General features: G+C 43.0%; 1 protein-coding gene across 17 annotated transcripts in view; it reads right to left on the bottom strand.

Moving 5' to 3' along the window:
• Positions 1–849: 849 nt before the first annotated feature.
• The window catches only part of LOC113812565 (protein sickie), a 165477-nt gene continuing 141758 nt past the window's right edge, over positions 850–24568 (bottom strand). For 10 of the 17 annotated variants that reach the window (XM_070123585.1, XM_070123593.1, XM_070123584.1 and 7 more), the window contains 18 exons: positions 14556–14667; positions 11636–11808; positions 10549–11466; positions 10064–10246; positions 9129–9155; positions 8240–8421; positions 7966–8117; positions 7706–7732; positions 7456–7539; positions 6711–7029; positions 5453–5580; positions 5163–5344; positions 4146–5033; positions 3764–4009; positions 3443–3639; positions 3135–3280; positions 2849–3025; positions 850–2733 (listed from right to left, as the gene is read on the bottom strand). In XM_070123585.1, coding sequence (XP_069979686.1) covers positions 2623–2733; positions 2849–3025; positions 3135–3280; positions 3443–3639; positions 3764–4009; positions 4146–5033; positions 5163–5344; positions 5453–5580; positions 6711–7029; positions 7456–7539; positions 7706–7732; positions 7966–8117; positions 8240–8421; positions 9129–9155; positions 10064–10246; positions 10549–11466; positions 11636–11808; positions 14556–14667 — 4252 coding nt within the window. In that variant the 3' untranslated portion in view covers positions 850–2622. The remainder of the gene's footprint in view (positions 2734–2848; positions 3026–3134; positions 3281–3442; positions 3640–3763; positions 4010–4145; positions 5034–5162; positions 5345–5452; positions 5581–6710; positions 7030–7455; positions 7540–7705; positions 7733–7965; positions 8118–8239; positions 8422–9128; positions 9156–10063; positions 10247–10548; positions 11467–11635; positions 11809–14555; positions 14668–24568) is intronic. The other 7 variants (XM_070123588.1, XM_070123597.1, XM_070123598.1 and 4 more) reach the window with 6 other exon arrangements.

Raw genomic sequence — 24568 nt, 5'->3', positions numbered from 1 at the left:
GCCTTTGCTGCTGAATAGCCCCATGATGGAATCATCAAAGAAAAGAGGTATTGTAAAGTGTAAACATCGTGGGTTGTCCATTGTAGAGAAAGTGGAGATGCAAAAATATGCTTTTCATTTAATGTTTGAGTTTCTTTCTTTAAAAGATTGTGCATGTATTCATATTCTGTTAAATATATCCTCCATATATAACCAATAAAAATCAGTCATTTTCTAAAATCTGGCACTTCTCAGGTTGTATGATTTTTGAATGACAACCTTTATATGTGTTTGTGTGTGTGGTATATATAAAACATATATCCATATATATGTATGTATATATATATATATATATATATATATATATATATATATATATATATATATATATATATATATATATATATATATATATATATATATATATATATACGTATATATATATATATATATATATATATATATATATATATATATATATATATATATATATATATATAATATATATATAGGTGCGCGCACACACACACACACACACACACACACACACACACACACACACACACACACACACACACACACACACACACACACACACACACACACACACACACACACACACACATACACATACACACACACGCACGCACGCATGCACCCACACACCCACACCCACACCCACCCACACATACACACACACACATACACACATACTCTCTCTCTCTGTCCCTCACTCACATGGTGTTTTTTAATTTATGTGTATATGTAAACCTCCTGTTATCATGTTGAGGCTTGCTATTACTTGCACTAATAACAGTCACAGGTACCGCATCGTAAAACATCTAACACAAAGGTACAAAAACACTGTCGATTTTGAAAAGAAATATATTTAAAAATGCTGTTTTGCATGTATAAAAATGGAAACAAGGGAAATGTGTAGTCTTCCACCTCAGGTGTATATTTAACAAAAGTGTGGTGGCAATCTGAATGTTTGAATCCCTGCATAAGTTGGAATCAATCACGACTATTTGTGGCATCAAAGTTACACTCAAGAGTTACTTTTACAAATAACATATCACTTTTCTTTACACCTGTCATGGAAAATGCCGATGATGTCACAAATCTTACATGACGCTCCATTCACAAATGTATCTGTGTCAATTCATACATTCTTTTGAGAACATACAAATGGTCCATTGAATTCAGTACACACGAGTTTTAAAACAGCAAGTCAGACTCTACATACAGAATACAGTATATACAATATTTACATTATTATAAAAGAGAAAGGCAGTAACAATATAGAATTTGGCAACTTTGGGCGTGAAGGCTAAATATCAAGCCACAATTTCAGAGCTGGCAGTAGGGCAAGGGAAAGGAGGAGGGAAAATAGGAAATACAGGAGTCCATATGCCTCTGAGCAATAATTACTACTGCTGTCTTAGCCCACAGGCACAAAAGCTAAGGACACTGGTATGCTTGGCTTTGGTTTAAAATTAAAGTGTACAAAATACATTATATACAGAAAATATGGCCTCAGACAGCCACTGCTGTACCTCTGAAGGCTAAACAATATAGATTTGCTGCATATTAGCTTTACAGCATTAATAAGCACAGTTAAAGACATGATGGTACCACAAACAACACATCATAATACACCACATTAAAGCTTCCAGCCACTTTTTCAGACCCAGAATTATTTACACTATTATTTAGACACTTTGGAAGAACCATACCATGGAAGTTCTATTCCTCCACAAATATATTTGTGCATAATAAATTCATATATAGCTCTGAAATATTAGCAATTATAAAATAAAATGTCCAACTGGACAGACTATATAAACATCAGCACAAACATAGAGCAATATGTAAGTGTGTGCGTGTATACATAAATGGGTATGTTCTTGTATATAAGAGTGTATATATGTGTTATATATATATAATATATATGTGTGTATATATATTAAAACATAGTTTGAGCTACCTTATGATTCATACAAGAATATGAATGATGACAGACAATGAATCATGTTGACACTCACATGAGGTCAAAATGATTTGTCGCATCACACAGATGTCAACAATGTACAGAGTAGGAACCATGCCATGCTCTATACTCAAACTGAGTGGACACTAGTACCAAATGCAGGCTACTTTAAACTAAGTTTTTAATTGACAAGATACAGCTCAAGGATGCTATATATATAGCATTATTATGAGAGATCATAAACACCTTTCTATAAATGACAAAATTTACAGAATCATGAAACTAGTTGTATATTTCAACTCTGGCTTGGGTTTGTCTGTTACAAACACTGTCTGTCAAATATATGGGAAAAAAATCCTATTATTTTGAGAATTATGTCTTGTCTTGGTCAGTCAGAAAATGGGCCTCCTTTACTTCCTCATTCCTGATAGAAAGCTACCAGATGTGACTAGATCCCAAACATTACCCGTGACTTTTTAAAGTTCTGAGGCAATCATATATAATGTGTCATCTCCGTCAATGCCCTATCAACTTTATCACAATACTAATATATATATATTACATCCTATTCATAATCAAATGTATCTTGAAAGTGTGACATTTAAGAAAGTTCCAGTTAACACTATTTCTTTAATTAAGGCAATACCATCTGTTTAGATGGTGGACTCCAGTGTGTTTTCAATGTTCTCTAGTGAAGGAGTATCAGAGTCCTGCTGAGGACTAGAGTAGTTGGCAGCTTCTTGTAGTCTCATCAGCATACTCAACTGAAAAAAAAAATAATGATAATAATGTTGTTGTCATTGTAAAGTGAAGTTGAGAAAAAAATCTGTAGTAAAGTATCTCATACTGACAACTCAGTACTAAATCAAAGCAACTTACCAATGGATCATTCTCTCCTTGGTTATCACTCTTGAACTTATCCTGTGCTGCAGGAGCCACTGTGGGAGCCAGGGCATCATACCCTACATCCTCAGGGCGCAAAGACAAAAGAGCCTGTGGGCCTGCATGATTGCTTGGTGGCCACGGGTAAGTTTCGGTAATCCAGGTACTAGGATCCTTGAAAAGGGAAAAAGGCATTTGTTGGTACTAGTTACACCAGGAGCCTGTAATACATTCATCAAATAAAGCATTTTAACATCAATCCTTAAAATCCATAATATCTTACCTCCCAGGTTGCTCTCTTTCCATACAACTGGAGTCCTTCCCTCACAGCTTCAACAAGGTAGGGCACAAGGGAATAGTTCCACAGGTCAGTAAACCACACCTGGGAATCCTCCAGACTTCCAGGACAAGACAAAAACAAGCGAGGACCTAAAAATAAAGTTGAATTATAATTCTTGCTCATGTCATTAAAGTAAGTAATAAAATGAAATAAATAAAACTAATATTGGTACAGATTCTATATGAGGAAAGGAAAAAACATTTGAAAAATATATGATGCCAAAGTAAAAGCAAATGTAAGAAATGTCTTACCAATAGTAACATCTGAAGATGAATGAGTCTCCAAGAATTTGTTGATGTGACTCCAGCATCTTGGGAGCCAATCCAGCACTTGCTGAAGCCGGGGTAATCTTGAACCAGCTTCCACTTCAACCTGTGTCAATCTCCTTCGAGCTACTCTTCCCACTAAGCCTTTGACAGGCTCCATGTGATTGGCCATCAAAACCCATCTGTAATTATTTGAAGGAAGTTATAAGACTTGTTCATACTAAAAACAAAGAAAGATAATCAACATACCTTATACATTACAGAACTTTGATATTATTGCACGGACTGAAAATTTTTAGCACATACCTAAAGTTATGGTGCAACTGTAAGTTAGTTGTTGAACATGATGTAGTTTGGTTCATTGTTCCAATAATATAAGGACAATGGCTGTACTTTGCACTAAGGAACCCATTGAATACATCAGTTAAGGCTCCTGCATGGTGCAAGTTATCTAAAATGATGACCAAAGGCAGATCTGAAGTATTACTCTCACATTGTTCACTTATGTGAGAGAGGTAGGCTCCAAGGTCTTTTCCTGTCTTGTGGTCAACACTGTTAAAAGAATGTTATATTAGAAAAGAAATACCAAAAACATCTTGTAATATACCTATATCTAATTTAATTTTTTTCTTCTACTACTGTTGCATACATGTCTGCTAGCTGTCAAGTCCTAAGAATTTTTACTTACTTGAAGGTTGCAATATAACCAGGTGATGGGTCTTTTCCCATTCGAGTTACTAGATATTCTGCTAACTTCTGGGCCAAGTATGTCTTTCCTGTGCCTGAAGGACCACACAAAATAATCCTCCGGTGTTCAGTCAAGAGAGACATGTATCTTTGGACAATGGACTTTGGAATCAAAGTTTCAAATGCAAGAGCATCCACATGATTCAAAGTGGCTCCTTTGAGAGTAATCTTGATGTTTGTCACTTCTCCCACTAAATATCCACAAGGGAGTAACTCCGGTGAGTCTGCATCACGTCCCCTGGCAATCTCTCCAATGTGGTATGAGAAAATAGACTCAGCACTAAGTCCCAGGTTGGAGACGGGGTCGACTCTCAGGATGTATTCCTTAAAAATGCGTTTCACAAGATTGTCTAACATATCCCACTTGGTTTTCCCACTTACAGATATAGCTCCAATAATACACTCACTAAATGACACACCATCAGCTGGATTCATATATTTATCATAATCTCCATGGCATCCCATGAAGACAGTAATACTGACTCGTTTTCCATCCTTATCACTAGGGTCAATTAAAATCACATCTGTTGAGTCTGGCATTGTCATTTCATCACCACCAAGACTTAATCTTTGTTCTATTGAATCTGACACAGGAAGCGAACTCTGTGAGGAGTTCAAGGACTTTGAGGATACCATCCTCGCCAGTCTATCATTGTCTTGCTTTAGCGACACCATTTCAGAGCGCATTTTGCTTATGGTTTCCTTGAGGGATTCCAGCTGGTGAGCTGAAGATAAGGCTTCAAGTCGAATGTCGGTAAGAGCCATGTCTTTTTCTCGCAACTGAATCTTCAGTGACTCCACTTCCTCTTCCTTGTTGTTACCAAAGGTTCTAGAATGAGAAAAAATTCTTTGTAAAATCATGACAATCAATAACTTATTTTTGGTGCATTTCCAGTGTACTTAAAATCCTACAGAAACAAATGAGTCAACAATTTATATCCAAGGATATCATCCTTACCCAGTTGTGGACTGACACTCTGGGTCACTTGTTCCACCATTTGCTCGCTGGAGGAGAGGAGATGAAGGAGCAGAACATTCTCCTCGTTCCCAGCCTTCCACATCAGAGACTGACCCTCCACCAACGCCATGTTTGCTCTTCTTGTGCCCTCGGGAGAAGGCTTTGCTAAATGAGCTTCGTAGCTACAGAAAATAAAAGCAGATCATTAGCATCTTCATTTCTTAATTTTTTTTCTATCAAGGATACTTTTTTCTAATATATACTAAGCAACATCTCTCAGCAATACTTACCCAACCTTTCTTCTTTCCAGACTTTGATCCATCACTTTTATCTTGCATGGATGTGTGTGATGCAGCTGAGCATGCAGAGGACAGACTTGACACAGACTCCACTGATGTTCCTCGTACTAGTTTACCACCTGTTCACAAATAATAATCGTAATTAGTTAAGGAAGATAAATCATGGGCTTAACTATAAGAGCTGTACAAATACACCAAGGAAAAGGGATTTCTAAAATAGATGAATGTTAAAGAAAGAATAACATTAACAAATAAATAAATAACACTGATGACTAATCAATATTCATCAATTAGAAAATTATGAAAAAAAATAATTACATACACTACATAAAAAGTGTTATTTATTTCTCCACAAATAAATAATATGATTAGTCAATAATATACTAAACTAAATCAATGCATATTATAAAGGATTTAGTAACACATCAAATAGTAAAGTAATCAGTTTCCAGACTGTTCTAATTTAGGTAAATCTCATAATTTGAGAAGTATGTCAGTCTAAAGATGAATATGGTTCGAAAGTTTAAGATTTAAAATAATCAACAATATTTACTTTAACATGGTTGCATAGATAAGACAAAAAAAACATTCATCCATTTTTTATACTCCAGAAGGTTATCTTGTGCTCAAAATGTTTAAAATGTGCAAAAGTTCATAATCCACAGAAACATGAAACTCTGGCAAAGAATATCCACAAAACAAAATAAAACCAACAGGCAGCAAGCTTGGACAGAGAAGACAAAGTCAGAAATCACTCATGCATAAGAAATGTAGAATTGGTGGAGTTAAAGTTTGTTAGCATTAAATAATTTCTTTTAAAAATCTTTGTCTTAATTGTCATTATTTAAAACAAATCATTGGAAACAACATTTAAAAAATCTGAACTAAACAAGTGCAAACACTGATAATAAATAAAGGGGTTGGGACACATTAATACACGTAGATCAAAAGGGAAACATTTAAAAATGGAATTAACAGTCTTGGTTAATAGAGTTGGGGCAAGGAGGAGGGGGTGGGGTAGGCGGGTGGCAGGGAGGGAATTGTAGTCTAAACCCATGTTACCTAAGCCCAATCAAACACCTGACTGGCATTTGGTTCACCTAGTATGCATACTCTGTCTTTACTGGTAAACTATAGACTCCCACAAGTCTGGTCTGCCATTACAAGTCAGCTTAGCCAAAAGACTGGCATGAGCCTTGAAGTAGAGAAGAAAAGCCTGCTTGCTTGTCAAAAGGTGAAGAAGTCTCACCAGCTTCAGTGAATTCACACACTACAAGGTCTTTACAATTCCCCGTGAAGGTGTGCCTGCGCGCAAGGTCATGCCCTGATTTTTCTGGTGAACTGGAACGACTGCCTGAGGTGACATTGAGCACAGAACACGAGGCAATGTTGGGAGAGAGATGGGTGTGTTGGTGCCTGGCAGGGGAAGGGGGGGAGTGGTGGTGGTGGTGGTGGTGCTGGTGGTGGCCGGGGGACGTACTTTGGAGACAGGCTACGGTAAGACCAGCGTCTACACTTTGTTGACGCAGGGCCTCAATGGTTTTACGCAACTCCATGACCTCCGAATCCTGAAAAAAACATAGGGATTATTTGTAGAATGTTATTATCCAAGAGTCCAATACACCCTCTACATAAACTCTAATTAGTGATCAAGATTCAAGCAATATATCAAAGATAAGCAAAATCGTGTATGTATACATACCAGTATGTATATGTGGGTGTTTGTGTGCATTTGCATGTGTGTATGTGTAAATATATCTATATATGTTTATGTGTAAGTATGTGCTAGTGGGTGTGTTCATACTGAAAAGTATGCACAGCTAAATAATTCCACAAAAAGAAATTTTACCACCATTTCTATTTCATTAAATGATACCAAGAGAGTAGTATTTGTAAAATAGCTTAATTGCACATTAATCAGATTTTTGTTCCATGACACTTGTGGGACTGATTGCATAAAACACATTTTATTTATTTATTTTTCATTTCATTACCTTTTGCTCTGATGTTGCTGTAAGCTGTTGCAATCTGTTTGTCATGTTGGTGAGAGATTGCTCAAAGGCAGCAACTACATGGGCCTGTGGATAAAAGAAAAAATATATATATACATATACATATCTATTGTAATACTTGAAATTACTGATATTCAACAACCAGCCAAAGCATTCCCTATGGGATAAACTCTTTTTAATTCTTGTTTATCTGTTTTAGATGCAACCATTTACAAACTCTACTGATATTTACCGTATTCTTCAGGTTGAAAACTGAGTTCTGGAAAGAGAAATCTTTTAGTATTTGCTTGGCTGGTTGCTTTTTAATACTTTAAATTGGATATAGCTCTTCCCAAGCAAAAAGACTGATTTCTGAACAAAAACCAAAAAACCAAAAAAACAAGGAATTACAGAAAAAAGGTTAAAATTTAAAATAAAAATGTTCAATTCGCATGTGATTCTACAAAATACCTCTACATGTAAGCAACTAAAATTTCACTAAATGGAGCTTACATTAGTACTAAGTTGGTTACTCAGAGTTCCAACTTTCTCTTGTGCTTCAGCCAATTCTTTCCTCAGCTTCCTAATCTCTGCAGCTTGCTTTTCCTCCTGTGAGCTGTACAGTGATGATGAGGAGGACACCAATGATAATGAAGATCCATGACCTGAAAGAGAAGAAATATGGAATGATTTTATCAGAGCTAATATAGCTGTGAGAATACATGACATCAAATTTGCAGCTAATTATAAAATATCCAAGATCCACTATAATAATAAAAGAACTTACATTCATCATCCTTTGAAGTTCTAGGGATCACAGTTGAATAATATGGGGAGCCTCGAACAGTGTTCAAGGGAGATATAGGTAGCCTGGTGCCTCCTGGTGGTGTTGGACTGGTAGGCTGTGAGGCATGGTAGCCATCTCGACCTCCCATACTACTACTGTACAGTTTCTCAGACTTTGTAGATCTGGTGGAGGAAATGTAAATTAAAATTTTGGAAAAACTTGGATTTGATTTTGGTACACCTGAATCAAAATGCATGTAAGTTTCCACTACATAGAATCATTTATTATAACCATAACTATCTTGCAACTTTAAGACATCCTCACTCACTTACTAAAGTATTTTACTTTTTTTAAAGGGGATTTTACAGACTCTGGGCTCTGATCATCATAAAAATGTATTTTTTGCTTTCTCTTACTTATCAACAATCCAAGACCAACATGAATAGAGCATAATACTTATAAAACCCCTGTGTATGGCAGTAAATAAAAGCTGAACATTACTAGCTTCATTCTTAAAAAGTTCCATCAGTACAGAAAGATGCATTAATAATCATATTTGCATTGGCATGCTCATGATGCTATCAACATAAAAGTGATGCAAGGCTGTGTAAAGTGAGTACACAACCGTATAATATTGTATAAGTATATTCTCTTATACATGCTCAAATCACTGTAGTTCCTTCCATGACTAAACAATGATCTGATTTTCAGGAATACCACTTGAGTTGATTAGGTGGTAAAAACGAATGAAATGTTACAGATTTCAGGCAATGAGAATGTCAACTAGTAATATGCCATTCAAAAGCCTACTTGGTCGATATTTGAGCAGGATAATGATATTCTGTGGTATGATCATGTCATGCTAATGATAAGTGCTACATAACCATACCTAGGGAAGGTCCGTTCAATAAGATGGCTGTGGATGGGGATAAAATTCAGTTAATGTTAAACATTAGAAAAAAAAAATCCAGTTCCTCTAAATCTCAAAACCATAGCAGGATTTTGATAACCCAATTTTGGATATTCTCATACTGGTATCCAACCATAGGAAACATGAAATTAAGGTTCTCATGCTGGGGAGAACTAAAATAATTTTAAAAATAACTGATTTCACAATCATTTATAAACAAGGTTTATAAATCATACTACAGGCCTTTCTTTAAATTCTTCACTATATAATTTGGGTTTCCTAATTCATTGGGTATAAAAACAGACCAAAATAGCCCTGCTTTTTAAAGGTAAAATTATCATTTCTTATCAATAAGCTTTTTATGTTCAACATGTTTTCTTTTAAAATATCATGATTTATGATTAAAATCTATATTAATTTGAAATTGAAACCACATTTCTAAAAACAGTGCATTCGTGATTATGAACAGAATAAACAATACTATGATGAAGTGACCATTGTTACTGGATACCAATACATTTTTATGTGTGTCATTCATCTTCATTTGTATTTTCCACTCTTACATTTACCTATTCCTATATTCTCAGTCAGACCCATCAATCCATGCATACCCAAGATATAAAAATACACACATTTTGTACAACTATCAAACTTTTAAGCAGTGCAAAAGAAGAAAGACAAGTCACCATAAATGAGCAGACAAACAGTAACAAATTTCAGGGACAATAATATGGCAGTAGGAATAGCAGCCGTCTAAACGTGCCCTTCACCAATCTCTGACCTCCAAAGATAAAATGCCAAAGGCTAAATACCGAAAACATGTAGCCAATATAAATCCAGACAACTTGCATAATTTTGAAATATAGTTAAATCCAGACACGGGAACATATTTCACAAATATAAATGGTGTTTACCTAACACTATTGGAGCGAGCGAGCCTAGGGGAGGGTGATGAGGACATTTCCCGTTGGTGCATCATGAGGCGGGCTTGTGTGAGGCTGGTGGCTCGAGCGTGCTGGATCTGTGCAGCTATACTCGAGGCGCTTGAGCTTATACTCTCCATGCTCTCTGCCTCTGTCAGACTGCCACCCAGGGGTCTGTGTTTTTAAATGAAGCCATGGTATGATGCTGTGTTACAAAAATCTATTTAAGAAATGTTGATAAATCTTAATGTGGAACCTAGAATTTAGGGCTGAACAGTACCAGCTTATATAAGTGGATAATTAGTGCAGCTCATGTAAAAGAAAAAATAAAGAACAAAATCAATAAAATTACAATGCTATTAAGCTATGTATGAACACACAGTTGAAATAAAAACAAAACGTGATGCTTGTGGTGTAAGAGCAAAATACTGCATAAACAAAGAAACACATACAGAAAAGGAGCTCTGTAATTTTACCTTGTTGGTGCAGAAGCCACTGATCCTGCATAATTACTTCTGGATACCCAGGAATAGGGGCTACTATATGGACTTCCACTATACTGTATCTCTGCATAATTGGAATATGGAGAATCGCTTAATGAGCCATCTGTGGGTTTGATGCGAGGACTTCGTTCCCGATAATATGCAGGAGGATACTGTCCATATTCTCCTACATGAATTTTGCCATAAGGAGACTGCATGATTCTTTCCCGCACGCTCTGTGACAGCTGAGCAGCAACTGGACCATTTAAAGAATAGGACTTGAGTTGGTACTTTCTGCCAAGAGAACCTGATGAATACTCGCTATCACTATGGACTCCTGTAGACATATAATGAAGGTCGCTGGTGGTTTGTGTGCCTCCAGACACCTTAAGTTTGGTTCTTGGTCTTTCCAAGCTGTGACTAGAGCTGTCATGACGAGAGCTGCTGCCACCAGCACTGTCTACCTCTTTAACAGACTTACTACCCTTTCCACTGCCAGTGCTTGATACACTGCCAGTACTAGTGGTTCTCTTTCCATTGTATCCAAAGTTACTGGGAGCAGTCTTGGGATTCTGAATTTTCTTTGATTCCCCATTCACCTGAGGAGACATGGCAACAGCAGACTTGTCTCTGCTACTTCTCTCTCCTTCTCTTCTCTTTTCTCCACTGGTTCCTTTCTTATCCACCTTCCTAGATCCACCTGAGGCACTACCAGATACCCCAGAACTACCATTTAGTCCTGGACTGCTGGGAACTCCAGTTTGTGGAGAACCCAAGTTGGACTTTTTGTGGTCTACTTTACGTGAGCTTCCACTTGATGGATCAATGCCTCTCTGTAAATCTCTGGCTGAACGTTCAAGGCTTCCTTTCCCATTTTCTACATATTTTTTCCACTGTGTGTTTGATATTTGTCTGAAGATATAAAATCATATGATTAGGAATAATAATAATAATAATATAAAAAAATAAATATCATTCAATAGCTGTTCAATCAAGTTAAATAATGTTAATGTGTGCATAATACTATATCAGTCATTGTCACTCTTAAGTTAGAAACAAGACTAAGATCCAAATGACTTACTTAAAGGCACTATTATCAGTCTGTTGGGCGCTCTCTGTCTTCTTGACATGAGCTCGGCTGGATACTACTTTATACACGCCAGAGGGATCTACACCCATGGCTACCTTCCTGGACGATGACCCACTCAGACCCACCGGGAGTTTCAGGCCAACCTCCTTCATGCTACGACCCTGCTGTGAAGAGGAAGGAACGGAGTTATCAAAGTGTTGAACATTATCAGATGTCATGGCCTATATTAGCTTCGTAGATGTGTGTGTGTGTGTGTGTGTGTGTGTGTGTGTGTGTGTGTGTGTGTGTGTGTGTGTGTGTGTGTGTGTGTGTGTGTGTGTGTGTGTGTGTGTGTGTGTGTGTGTGTTTATACTGTCTATGCGTCCATGTGTATATGTATGTAAGCATGTAGCCATATATGCAAGCACAGAGCTTGTTAGTATATTCACATATCTAATAACAGTATAACTGAAAACTGCATGTACTTGCTCAAGGAGTATGTAAAAGTGTGAGCAAACTGATGATAAAGCTACACATCACAAAATCAATATATTCTAAATGGAGATGAATGAGGTGTGAGGGCAAGGTTCCCTCATCAGCAAGATGTCCTAACACAAGAGTCTCAACAAACTTGAGAAATTGGGTGTAATTTACATGTTGCCATCTAAAATGGAAACAATGCAAATCAATAATCTTGATAAAACTTAAATACCATTATCCTCATCAGACAATCACAAACTCATTAAACTTTTTCTATTTCTTTTAAAAAATTAATGAAAGGCCTCACATGCATTACTGGTAAGCTGCCTTGATACATACAGCAGCTACCCAAGAACATAAAGATAGATCAATAAACAGTCTCTGGAAACCAGCCATAACTCAATATATCTTGCGGTCAGCCACACCCACATGTCACAACTGCCATTACCATCTACACGCATGCAACCACAAGGACAGTTCTAGGACACGTGTGCACAAACACATACAAACCCGAATGCACAAATGTGTACATTCACACACACGCACGCGTACACAAACAAACACACACACACACACATACACAAACATATACATTTATGTGTATGTAACTATTATGTATGTATGTATATATTACACACACTGCAAAGTACGCACATGCACACATGAGCATAGGCAGGCACATGTACATGCCAACACGCACACACGCACACCCATATACACATGCATAGATACATACATACATACGCACACACAAACATACACACGCACGCACACACACACATACATGTGCGTGCGCACACACATACACACGCATATGCATACATACATGCATGCACACACACAAACACACACACTTGCACACACACACACACACACACACATACGCACACACACACACACACACACACACATACATGCATAACACACACACACAAACACACACACAAACATACACACTTGCACACACACACATACGAATGTCTCCGAAAACCAAAGTACTAGCAGAAACGCCCGCATCTGTTTCAAACACACACAACTCTGCGGTTCCTTATCCTCTTTTCACTTCAGCGCCATTGAGGGACGTTATTTTACATTAGCATCCTGATAACCGTCTCTTTGCTTCCTCCAAATGAGGCAATCTAAGGCTTTTGCCTCGAGAGAAGCATATTGCCGGAAAATGTTATACACTGGGACCCAAAGTAATTTCAATAAAAACAATATGAACTATGCTGCACACATAAAAATTGGGAAACAGCCTTGAGGGGGAGGGAGAGGGAGAGGGAGAGGGAGAGGGAGAGGGCGAGAGAGAGAGAGAGAGAGAGAGAGAGAAAGAGAGTGAAAGAGAGAGAGAGTGAGAGAGTGAGAGAGTGAGAGAAAGGGAGTGAGTGAGAGAGAGAGAGAAAGAGAGAGAGAGAGAAAGAGAGAGAGAGAGAGAAAGAGAGAGAGTGAGAGAAAGAGAGAGTGAGAGAAAGAGAGAGAGAGTGAGAGAGAGTGAGAGAGAGAGAGAGAGAGAGAGAGAGAGAGAGAGAGAGAGAGAGAGAGAGAGAGAGAGAGAGAGAGAGAGAGAGAGAGAGAGAGAAAGAGAGAGGGGGAAGGGAGGGAGGGGAAGTGGGAGAGGGAAGAGAGAAGAGAGGGAAGAGAGAAGGAGGGAGGAAGGGAGAGGATGAGGACGAGAACGATGGAGAGAGAAAGAGAGAAAGAGAGAGAGAGAGAGAGAGAGAGAGAGAGAGAGAGAGAGAGAGAGAGAGAGAGAGAGAGAGAGAGAGAGAGAGAGAGAGAGAGAGAGAGAGAGAGAGAGAGAGAGAGAGAGAGAGAGAGAGTGAGAGAGATTGGAGAAAGAGAAGAGAGAGAGAGAAAGGAGAGAGGGGGGGGAGGAAGGGGGAAGGGAGGGAAGAGAGAGGGAGGAGGGAGGGGGATGGGGAGGGGGAGGGAGAGGGAGAACGAGAGAGAGAGAGAGAGAGAGAGAGAGAGAGAGAGAGAGAGAGAGAGAGAGAGAGAGAGAGAGAGAGAGAGAGAGAGAGAGAGAGAGAGAGAGAGAGAGAGAGAGAGAGTCTCCTACAATGCCCCCATCTCCTTTAACCCTCGCAAGACCAGAAAACAATGTTGACGATCACACTGACACATGGCAGGAAATTCATGACCCAAGGGCTTCCTGGCCTTGTTTAAATTATGGCCTTCCTGGGGCGCAGTCACGGATAATATAAGCGCACACTCGCACCAAATTTATCATTTTGCTGACAGAATTTTTAGACTTCGGCTGAGCGAATACCAAACGTAAAAGAATAGGGATCTCTAATGACTAACATGAAACACGTCCATACACGAACAAATTCGGACACAAAACGCACTAATACAAGCAAACATACAAACAAGCTACACACACACGCCGCACACGCACACGCACACGCACATGCACACACACACACACACACACAAAGAGACGTGACACTACCTTGACGTAAGCCGGGTGGTCCGAGGACAGGGACGAGGAGAGGACATCCTCCGCCGACATCTCGTTGAGGGTGTCGCTCACCCCCGAACTCAAGCTGCTACTGTCATCGAAGCTGCGGGAGGAAGGGGGAGAGGGACGTTAGAGGTGACGACGCTCTGCACACGTCATAAATTCATGAGACGAAGCTGCTGCCGCTTCGTGGCAACAGACGGCGCTGGACGTTGCTCTAAAAACTACTGGGAGTCAAAAAAGGGACTGGTTCGCAACTAGCACAGAAATGTTTCTGTAAAAAAAGACGTTGGTGAGGGTGCTGGCTGAGGGGCTGTGGAATTTAAGGGTTGAACAAAATAAAAGACGATGATTTTTTGACAAAAAAGAAAATCCCTACCCAACAAAATACAAGGCGACGAGTACCGGACTCTCGACCCCACACAAGTGCCATATTCGAGGACAAGAACCCATCCTTGACTCGCTGTTCTCTGCATACCTATACTGAGCCCTTCAAGAAACACTCAAGACGGCACCGTGTCTTGGGAGCCAGGGCCTATTTTTTTCGTAGAACTTAAATTAAAAGGCACAGTACACCACCTAAAACACTAGAGCACAAAATTCGAAAATGAATTTCCCTCGAAAATATCTCCGAACAAGAGTGAATAATAATGACCGAACATAATCCCGCGGCCAAAAAAAAGGATTTTTAAAGGTTCGTTCGCTAATGTAATGCTGCTATTCCAGTCACACTCCAGACGCAGGCATTCAACGCGAACTTGAAGCCAAAGGCGCTCCGGGCGGGGCGGGATCCCACTCAGGTCAAGTAGACACATCCCTCGGTGTTATTCATGGTCGGAGCCATCTCGCCTCCGGCCAGTTGGATATTCATGAAGACGTGGCCCTGCAGTGAAGGGGGAAAGGCCTGGGAGAGGGCAAAAGAGTGTTCGAGGGGGAGGGAGCCTACAATTCTCGAAGGCTCCAGGTGAACCTCTTCAAATACACAATCTACTTTATCGACCCGGACCGCTGAGGCATCTTCACAAAAAGAGGCAGCGAAAGAAAGGGTCTCCATTAGGGCTACGCGATGCCAAAACAAAGGGCCCAAGATGAGGGATGACAAGACGGACGCTTAAAGATTTTTTTTCTTTCTTTCTTTCCTTCATTTCAAGCACGGCAGCCATCAAACTGGGTGATGCCACTGCATTGCTGGTCCCCCATCACGGACACTGTTTACCGACAGCTAAAAATAAACGTCCAATCATGAAATGCAGTCCATGCGGGAGCAAACACGACTACATCCCACAGGCGAGCAGGCCAAAGTGTTTCTCTCAAAACTAGTTTCGTTGGCAGGCGAAAGAGGTTGTGGCACTGTACAGAACGCGCTTATGTAGGCCTATTTACATGGATCATGTGTATGGGGGAGGCAGGAGATCGAGAGGGGGAGGATGACGGGCCGCCGGAACCACGGGGGCCGAGACAAATAGCTGAACATTCTTCCGCGCCAACGAAACACGCGTCGCCTGCTATATCCCAAGCGCATTACTCAGCCCTAAGATGTTGGGGCGGAAGGCTGGGCGCACCTCTGATGGGAAAGGCACACCCACTGACCGCTCATGGATTGGAATACAATACAGTACAACGGCTGACGCGGTCCCGTTGTCGATAGTGGAATGCGCCTAGTGAAATGCGGCAACGTTTGGGCGTAGACTTTCCCTTTTCATTTCCCTTTCCACCTCCTAACCTTCTTTTGACTCATTCCCTTTGCTTTCTCCATCGTTTTTCCGAGCTCTGTAAGACTAAAAGTTTGTGCTCACGTGCCATTCACAGCCTTTCCAGCTATATATAAATATGATGAAAGTCATAAAATAAAAATATAAAAAGATTTTGAAGGTAAAATACGAGAGAGAGAGAGAGAGAGAGAGAGAGAGAGAGAGAGAGAGAGAGAGAGAGAGAGAGAGAGAGAGTGAGAGAGAGAGAGAGAGAGAGAGAGAGAGAGAGAGAGAGAGAGAGAGAGAGAGAGAGAGAGGAGAGAGAGGGAGAGAGAGAGAGGAAGAGAGAGGAAGAAAGAGGAAGAGAGAAAGAAAGAAAGAGAAAGAGAAAGGAAGAAAGAGCAAGAAGAGAGAGAGAGAAGGAGCAGAAGAAAGAGAAACAGGAAGAGAGAGAGACACATAGACGAGGAAAAAAAATCTGAACACGAGACGAGCGACTAAGAATTCCAGACCGTAGAACGACCACTGCTTCCCCCGCCGACCCGTCCCAGGACCCCTCTCGCACTCCCTCTCGCATCGCAGCACTTCCCACTCCGTCTCCCTGCACCATAAAATCTATAACCTCCATATATATGTCAGGATCCCGAGCCACGACTTCCTTCCCATTACAAATCCTCCTCCCGCGCCCCTCTTCCCCGTCCCGACCGAACTCTCCTGATTGCCTAAAAGTAATTTATAAATCAGAGGGAGATCAACTTCCATAAATAAAGGATAACTCGTTGCAGAGGGGAGATTGCATTAAAGACGCAATTTACCTTCCGCCATTGCCATAATACAACATGGGTTTTCTTGTTGTACCATTTCTGTGAAGTCAACACTTAGTAAGTAAAGGCATAGGCTAATAGGAACTTAAAAGGGGCAAGGAAGAAAGTAAGATTTCTGTTTCATCTCTCCTCTAAAAGACAAAAATAGCAAAAACACACATGCAAAATCCCAGCAGAGGCGTGAGATCTTCGTGTGTACATAACCCAGACTTTGGCCTTATAACTCTCTGCGCACACCTCACTTGTCACTAAGCCGCAGAACACATAAACCCTCACACTCTGCTACTGTCACATTCACTCAGACACACGCAATGCACTCGAACAAACGTGGAAACCGGAGCAGGAGATATATGTGGTTGGAGCAGCTATTCACTTTATGACAATAGAATATTCAACCCAGGCATCCGTCTTTCTTAAACTGTCTCTATATGGAGCCAAATGTTATTGTTTTAATGGAATACTTGAACATCTAAATTACTTTAAGAGTTTCATATTATTCGCCATCAGTTTGTTTTAGAGAATTAAACTTTTGCATACTTATTTTGCATATTCTCCATTGCGAACAACAAAGATAAAATGGGACAATAAAATACAACATGGGGGAAAATCCTCCATGGCTGGGCGAGGCAAAGTTCGTCTAATGACCCGATACTCCCGAGAGCAAATCACCCTGCCCCCCATCCGTACCCCCCCTAACCCCAACCCCGGCCCTCCATCCGACCCTGCGCAACATTATTCTCCTGTCAGAGCGCCCTACTCCGTCCACACTCCCGCACGCCCTTCCATCAGCCCTCCATCAACCTCCCCCTCCTCCAACGTTCGTGACGCAAAAAGGGATTGAAAGATAGGGAAGAGCTTGCTGCCTTTCGCCGCCTCCGCTCTTCCATCACAGCACAAAAGTTTGCTGCCTTCCTCTCCCTCTTTCCTGCGACGAAGGAGTCTATGTATCTTGCAAAACTGACGCTCTTCCTTCTCTCCAATGAGCCTGCGGCCCCAGACGGTAACCTGAGGCAACCCTTGACATGAAACTCTTAAAACATGCCATTCTGATTTCAGTAAAAAAGAAAATGCAGTAAAACGGGAGACCCGTTACCGGTGTATGCTAGTTTACGTACATGTACGCAGCAAAGACATGCTTGAGTGGCGAGACACATACTTCCAAGTGGCATGTCTTGTGTCTCCTAGAGATTGGATATTGATTCCTGATCGAACAAAAACTACGTAACACGCCACCTCAACCTCGGCTTTGCGGGTTTCCTTAAAAAAGAAAAGAAAAACGAAAAAGAAAATATGAAACATCACGACCTCCGTCTCCACTTTCTCCTCCTCCTAAGGAGAAAGGATTAGCTTCCTTCCCCGCTGCAAAGGGGCCATGATGAAGCAGACAGATTGCCTCGCGGGAACGCAGGCAAGGACGAAGGGAAGGACGACGAGAAGTGCGGAGAAGGAATGAGATCGACAGAGGGAGGGAGAGTTTATTTGCCCCCTCCCCCCTCCCCCCCAGCACTTGGCGACGCTTCAACAAGGACCCCAATGGGCTCAGCAGTCGTCACAGGGAAGGTTCAGGGCCGACACGAATCATATTAGCAGTGCGTGAAAATAAGACAAAGGTATGTAATCACCCAAAAATGTGCGCATATATGATACTTCTAATTTGTTGTCATAACACTGTTCAAGTAATAATTCAGATTAATTTTAACTATATAGCCTACATAATAAACAAGTACTATCTAACTCTCGCGTACGAAGAAAGTGAGAAAAAACATATCTTTCCCTCTCCCTCTTTTCAGAGAGAGAGGGAGACAGCGAGGAAGAAGGGAGCGTACATAGATAGATAATTAGATAAAGAATGTAGCAGGTCTTACTCTGCGTCATAAGAGTAGGAGTAGCGATGACGCAAATAGGTGTCCTCGTAGGAGGACATGATGGCCGGAGTTGCTTCTTGACTCAACAAAGACGAAGATGCGGATGAGAGCGAGGGGCCGAGGACGACCTGTCTGGGAAGCGGAGGGCGAGAAGGAAGGCTCTCCCGCCTTCCTCAGGGATTCATCGCCTGCGTCCTCCTCGAGCCTTCACCGACACTGACGCATGGCCGCGCTGTGCCCCGCCCCGCGCCGTGCTCTGGCCCGCACGCGGCTGTGTCTCCGAGGCGGCACGAGGCGCTCTCAAAGCCGAGCTCGAGCCTGGAGGACGAGCGACCTGCGCGACGCTGCCTTGTTCTCGCGCGACGACTCGGAGGCGGAGACCGGGGGCGACGCGACAGAGTTCCTCGCAGTGTTGGCATATCAAGGGCGGGAAAGGCGGGCCAGCGGGAGGCTCCTCGTCACAGCCACGAAAGACACGGACGCCACGGGGCGAAGGCTCTTCATGCCGGCGAGTGGCGGGCGACTCGCAGCACTCGACTCTTGATTTACATAACAAACAATTCTGTTTCTATTCTACTTTTCTCATCCAAACGAGAGGCGTTCGATCACTACTCTCCTCTTTCTTGATGCGTTTTTAAAAGTCAGTTATATAGCTCGATAACCATTTCCAAAAAACAGACAAAACAACGACAAAAGTCCGGGACGTTTTACACTCATTTATCAATTTCTTTCAAAAAGTGTTTCTAGCAGATGACATTCACGAGCCTTCTATATATCACAAGAAATCACAGCGGAGGATGGGGGCCTTGCGTGACCCCGCCCCCGACTTCAAGGGACGGCGACGGCGGTCATGTGGGCTCCACGGCGGCCACAAGATCAATGTCACCTTCTGGAAAAACACACGTTCAAAATAACACAAGTCGCCAAGCCGCAGATCGATAGGAAAAGACACTCAGTCGACGACATGCTATTTGCTTCATTCGAAATAAAGAATAAAAGAAGCGCCGTCCAAAACAATACGCCCCCCCCCTCCCTGTCACCCATACAGCCCTAAGTTCACAAGACATCATCTACACTCAACACACGTTTATGGCCCCCGATGAGGACACTTCTCATCCTCAAGAGAACACAAAAATAAAACAACACACACGAAAACTCCACGCGCGGCCCCATCAGAGTACATCATTAGGAGTTGTGTCCAAAGTCCGGGCGAGGCCATTAGGTGCAGGAGCTGTGGGCGAGTCACGGGCAAAGGCTGATCAGACCTCGCCCATTCCCACATTCCGCCACCCACAACTCTTTATTGAAATTCCACGGCTGGGCGTCGTGTGTATGGCACTTGCAGGGTGGGAGAAAAGAGGGAGAAAGAACGGCAGAAAAGACTCCCCTAAGCATATCATGACACAAAAGAGAGCATTTTTAGGATCCGGCGAGAAAGAAAGAGAGGAAGAAGAATACCAATTTTCCTTGGGGGATAATGCCCAGAGATGAAACCAAGCATTACAGGATCAAGTGATTCGAGACCAAACATCAAACACCAATCAGCAGAGGAACACAGGTTCATATTACTACCCTTCCGCTGACTTTTTTTTTACCTTTGCTTTTAAAACCCTTGGAAGTCCTGACTAGAATTGAGCGCCGAGCCAGACGCCCAATGATCGAGCCACGTTTCACGACGATAGGCACAGAAGGTAAGCGGCGAAGGGTTGGATGGGTTCGCCACGGGAGCCGCCACGCGCGAAGGGGCGAGGGAAGGAAGCCCAGCTCTGCGAGTCAGTACGAATGGGAAACTAAAAAGATGAAAAGGGACGGGGATCTGGAGCGCGAGGAGAGGGGAGACGAGACAAAGAAATGAGCAGAAGCAAATGATAAAGAACAGGAAGGAAGGAGGGAAACAGCAATGATGCAATGAAAACCACAAAAAGCCCGGCTCCAGGAAAAATGAAATGATAGGGAGGAACCAATATGTGAGAAGGGAGACATACGGCCCGAGGAGGCAGGAGGGCGGAGGCAAAAGGCCTAACAACCTCCGACGGAAAAAGAGGCTGAGAGCCCTTGTTCCCTCTGCCTCTCCACGCCCTCTCACCACGCGGCCTCTGTCACAACACAAGCTTAGTGCAACCTCCGCTTTAACGAGCCGCTCATAACACAGCTGTTAGTCCTGGCTTCAACCTCCCGCCTCCCCTCCTCAGCCCTCCCCCTCCAGGAATGCGGCAGCCAAGAGCCTCCATTCTTACAACTTCCGCGCCGGCCTCTCCATTCCGCCAATTCCCACTCCTTTCGGCCGTCCACTCGTCATTTCTGCATCCTCCCCAAAACGAAATCAATTAATCGCCATTCGCCCGGCATTATATAGATCCGCCCGGGCTCAAACTTCTTCCTCGGCGCCCGTCCTTCGCCCTTGTTACGGAGGAGTTCACGGCCCTCCTAAACTATTCTCGACTAGGATCTCCGCCGATTACTGGCCGGACGGAATGGCGAGGGAGGGAGGGAGGGAGGGAGGGAGGGAGGGAGGGAGGGAGGGGAGAAAGGGGAAGGTACCGGAAAGAAAGGGCAGAGAAGTGAGGGAGGGAAGGGAACGGAAAGAGAACGAGTAGTAGGAAGGGAAAGGGAGGGAATGAGAGGGATTGAGGGAAGACAAGGAAAGGGAAATGGCAGAAGGGAGGGAAAGAGGGAGAGAGCGAGGGAGGGAGGTAGAGAAGGGAGGAGAAAGAGAGGGAGAGACTGAATGCGGAAGGGGGTAGAATGGGAGTAGAATACTTAGGCACGAATAGGAAGAAGGGAGCAAGAGAAGGAAAAACCTAATGTTACGTGAAGGAAGGAAGGGAAGGAAAGAAGGAAGGAGGGATTGAATGAGGAAGAGATTAAAGAAAGGTGGAAGGGAGAGACTTCACGAGGGAAAGTCGTGCTGGAAGAAGGGAGGTAAGGGAGAGAAAGGGGTGAAGAGAGAAAAATAAAAGGAAGGAAAGAAAGGAGGAGCGGAGAACCCAAAAGTCTGGGGGAAACAGGAAAGAGGGAAAAAAACTGAACGTTACAGAAAGGAAAGATTGATTCAGCGAGAGAGACGACAGGAAAGGCTCGGCCTCTGGGAAATAGCGATAAAAGATAGACAATCTCCTGATGCGCGTAATTTGAGAGATAGATGCAGACATAAAAGTTTCGTCGCAAGAAAAGGAAAAAGAAAAAAAGAAAACAGGAAGGAAGAAACGACGACAAAAGACAAAAATAGCAACAACCTAGAGGAAAATGAAAGAAAATATATCGGTTACATTTCCGGCACTGAAACACAAAGAAAACAACAACAACGACGTCATCGGAACTGCTGAAGCCCAGAAAGTGACATTTATGATCACGTGGTCAGCCCCGCCGTCCTGTTTGATGTGTAAGGACGAGAGAAGGAGAGACGAGAGAGAAGAGAGCGCACGTCCTGAATTCTAAGTGGGACTCGGGGCTCGCGAGGGCAGTACCTGAAGGGCCTTTCGAAAGGAAAAAAATCTAATATATGTCACTAGAGGGAGACGTGTGCGTCACTCATCGGTGAGGTAATAGTTGTGTCACTGATCACATCTGACACTTTCTCCCTCCCTCCCTCCCTCTCTCTCTCTCTCTTTCTCTCTCTCTCTCTCCCGGCAATCTATCACGAATACCATATTTTCTCTCACTTTTCTTCGATCACCTATTTTCCTTTCTTTTTTATCTTATTTCTCCTCCCAAGCAACGCTCCATCCAGCCTCCAGCAATACCTAAACGGCCTCCATTCAACCCCGTGCAACTTTGCAGTGGGGACAATTACCGGCCCGCGATAAAATGCCCCTTCTGTCTGAATGGCCCCGTCACCCCTTGCAAAAATGAGGGAATGAAGCGAAGGGATGAAGGGAGGGAAGGGAGAAAGAATGGAAGCGAAGGAAAAAGAGAAGGGAGGGAGGAAGGAGGGAAGGGAGAAAGAAGGGAAGCGAAGGGAAAAGAGAAGGGAGAAAGAAGGGAAACGAAGGGAAAAGAGAAGGGAGGGAGGAGGGAGGGAAGGGAGAAAGAAGGGAAGCGAAGAGAAAAGAGAAGGGAAGGGAGGGGAGAGGCTTGGACGGGACGGAGTGTGGGGCAGGGTAATAGGGTTTGAAAGCCGAGGGAAGGGGAGGCTGGGCGAAGTGTGAAGGAGGGAGGGAGTGCTGGAGTGAAGGAGGGAGAGAGGAAAGGAGTGAAGGAGGGAAGGCGGAAAGGAGGGAGAGTCGGAGAAAAGCGAGAGGGAAAGAGAACTAGAGAGAAACTGTGAGATGCAGATAGAGATAAATAGATAGGGAGAGAGCAAGAGAGCGAGAGAAAGAGAGATAGATAACTAGATAGACAGATAGAGAGAGAGAGAGAGAAAAGAGGAGGGAAAGAGGGGCATGGACGTCGACGGAAGGCAGGGTCGATCCTGCCACTAAGTCTGGTCGTTCATGGCAACGCTTTAGCTTGAGGTGGTGGAGGACGGTTGGAGGGGGAGGGGAGGTAAGGAGGGAGAAGTGGGCGGGGGGAGGGGGAGGGAGAAAAGGGGAGAGGACGAGCAGGAGGGAAAGGAGGTGACAGGAGGGCCGAGGGAAGGTGAGGAGGGAGAGGGGGAGCGGAGGGGAGCAGAGAAGGGGGAAAAGACTTGGCGTAAAAGAAAGTCCGTCTTGGGGTCACCAGGGCACAAGTGGCGGTTTGGGACAGGGTAAAAATGAGAGAAGGACTGGAAGCAAAGAGGATAAATCAAAAATATAAAAGGGAAAAGACCAGAAATATCTAGACGCCTATGGTGATCAAGACGCCACCCTTATTAAATTACACCACGAGGTTTGAACCTTTAAAAAAAGAGAGAAAAGAAAAGAAAAAGAAAAAAAATGTGGACAATCTTCAGGTCAGACTTCAACGTTCACCTAACACGCAAAGATGGGAGCTCCCCTGCTACCTCGCCACTCCGACCACCTGACGCTGCATGTGGCGCCAGCACCGTCTGCCTCCTCCCTCCCTCCCTCCCTCCCTCCGTCCTCCCATCACTCCTCTCCTGACTACACTGCCCTCTCCTTCTACCCCTTCCCCCTTTCGCCTACCCCTCCCCTGGCTACACTGCCCCTTCCTCCCTCCTACCTCCCCTTCCCTCCCTCCTTCCCTTACCTCTATCGCCCCTCCTCACTATATTCTTCCTCTCCTTCCGTGTGCATAAACTGATACTACGATTGAGCGGGATAATCCGGAAACGGGGCGCTGTGTTTACGTTTGTTTACGGCGCAAGAAATCGCTGAATCACTGCATACAACTGCGGAAATATGCGAGGGAAAGAGAGGATAAACCGGTTCGAAGAAGGGCAGTATAAATGGAAAACGAAAAGGGAGGAAGAGAGATTGGAAGACGGAGTAAGCAGGACGAGACTCGGAGGAGGGAGGAGACAAGAGGGTGCGGGGCGAGGCGGGGAGGGGAGGGGAGGGGAAAGGGAAGGTGGGGGGGAGGGGTTAGACGGGAGGGATAAAAGAAGAGAAATAAATCATGGGCGAGATAAGGCACAAACGCGCATTGACTTCGACTGAGTCACATTCAAAAACTACCACTGCAAAGGTTGCACACTTGTTGCATGGAGGAGATGATGTGCGTAGGTCCTGGGTGATGGGGGA

The sequence above is a fragment of the Penaeus vannamei genome, chromosome 7, assembly GCF_042767895.1.
Source record: "Penaeus vannamei isolate JL-2024 chromosome 7, ASM4276789v1, whole genome shotgun sequence".
Classification (NCBI taxonomy): Eukaryota; Metazoa; Arthropoda; class Malacostraca; order Decapoda; family Penaeidae; genus Penaeus; species Penaeus vannamei.
This window is presented reverse-complemented; position numbering and strand designations above follow the sequence as displayed.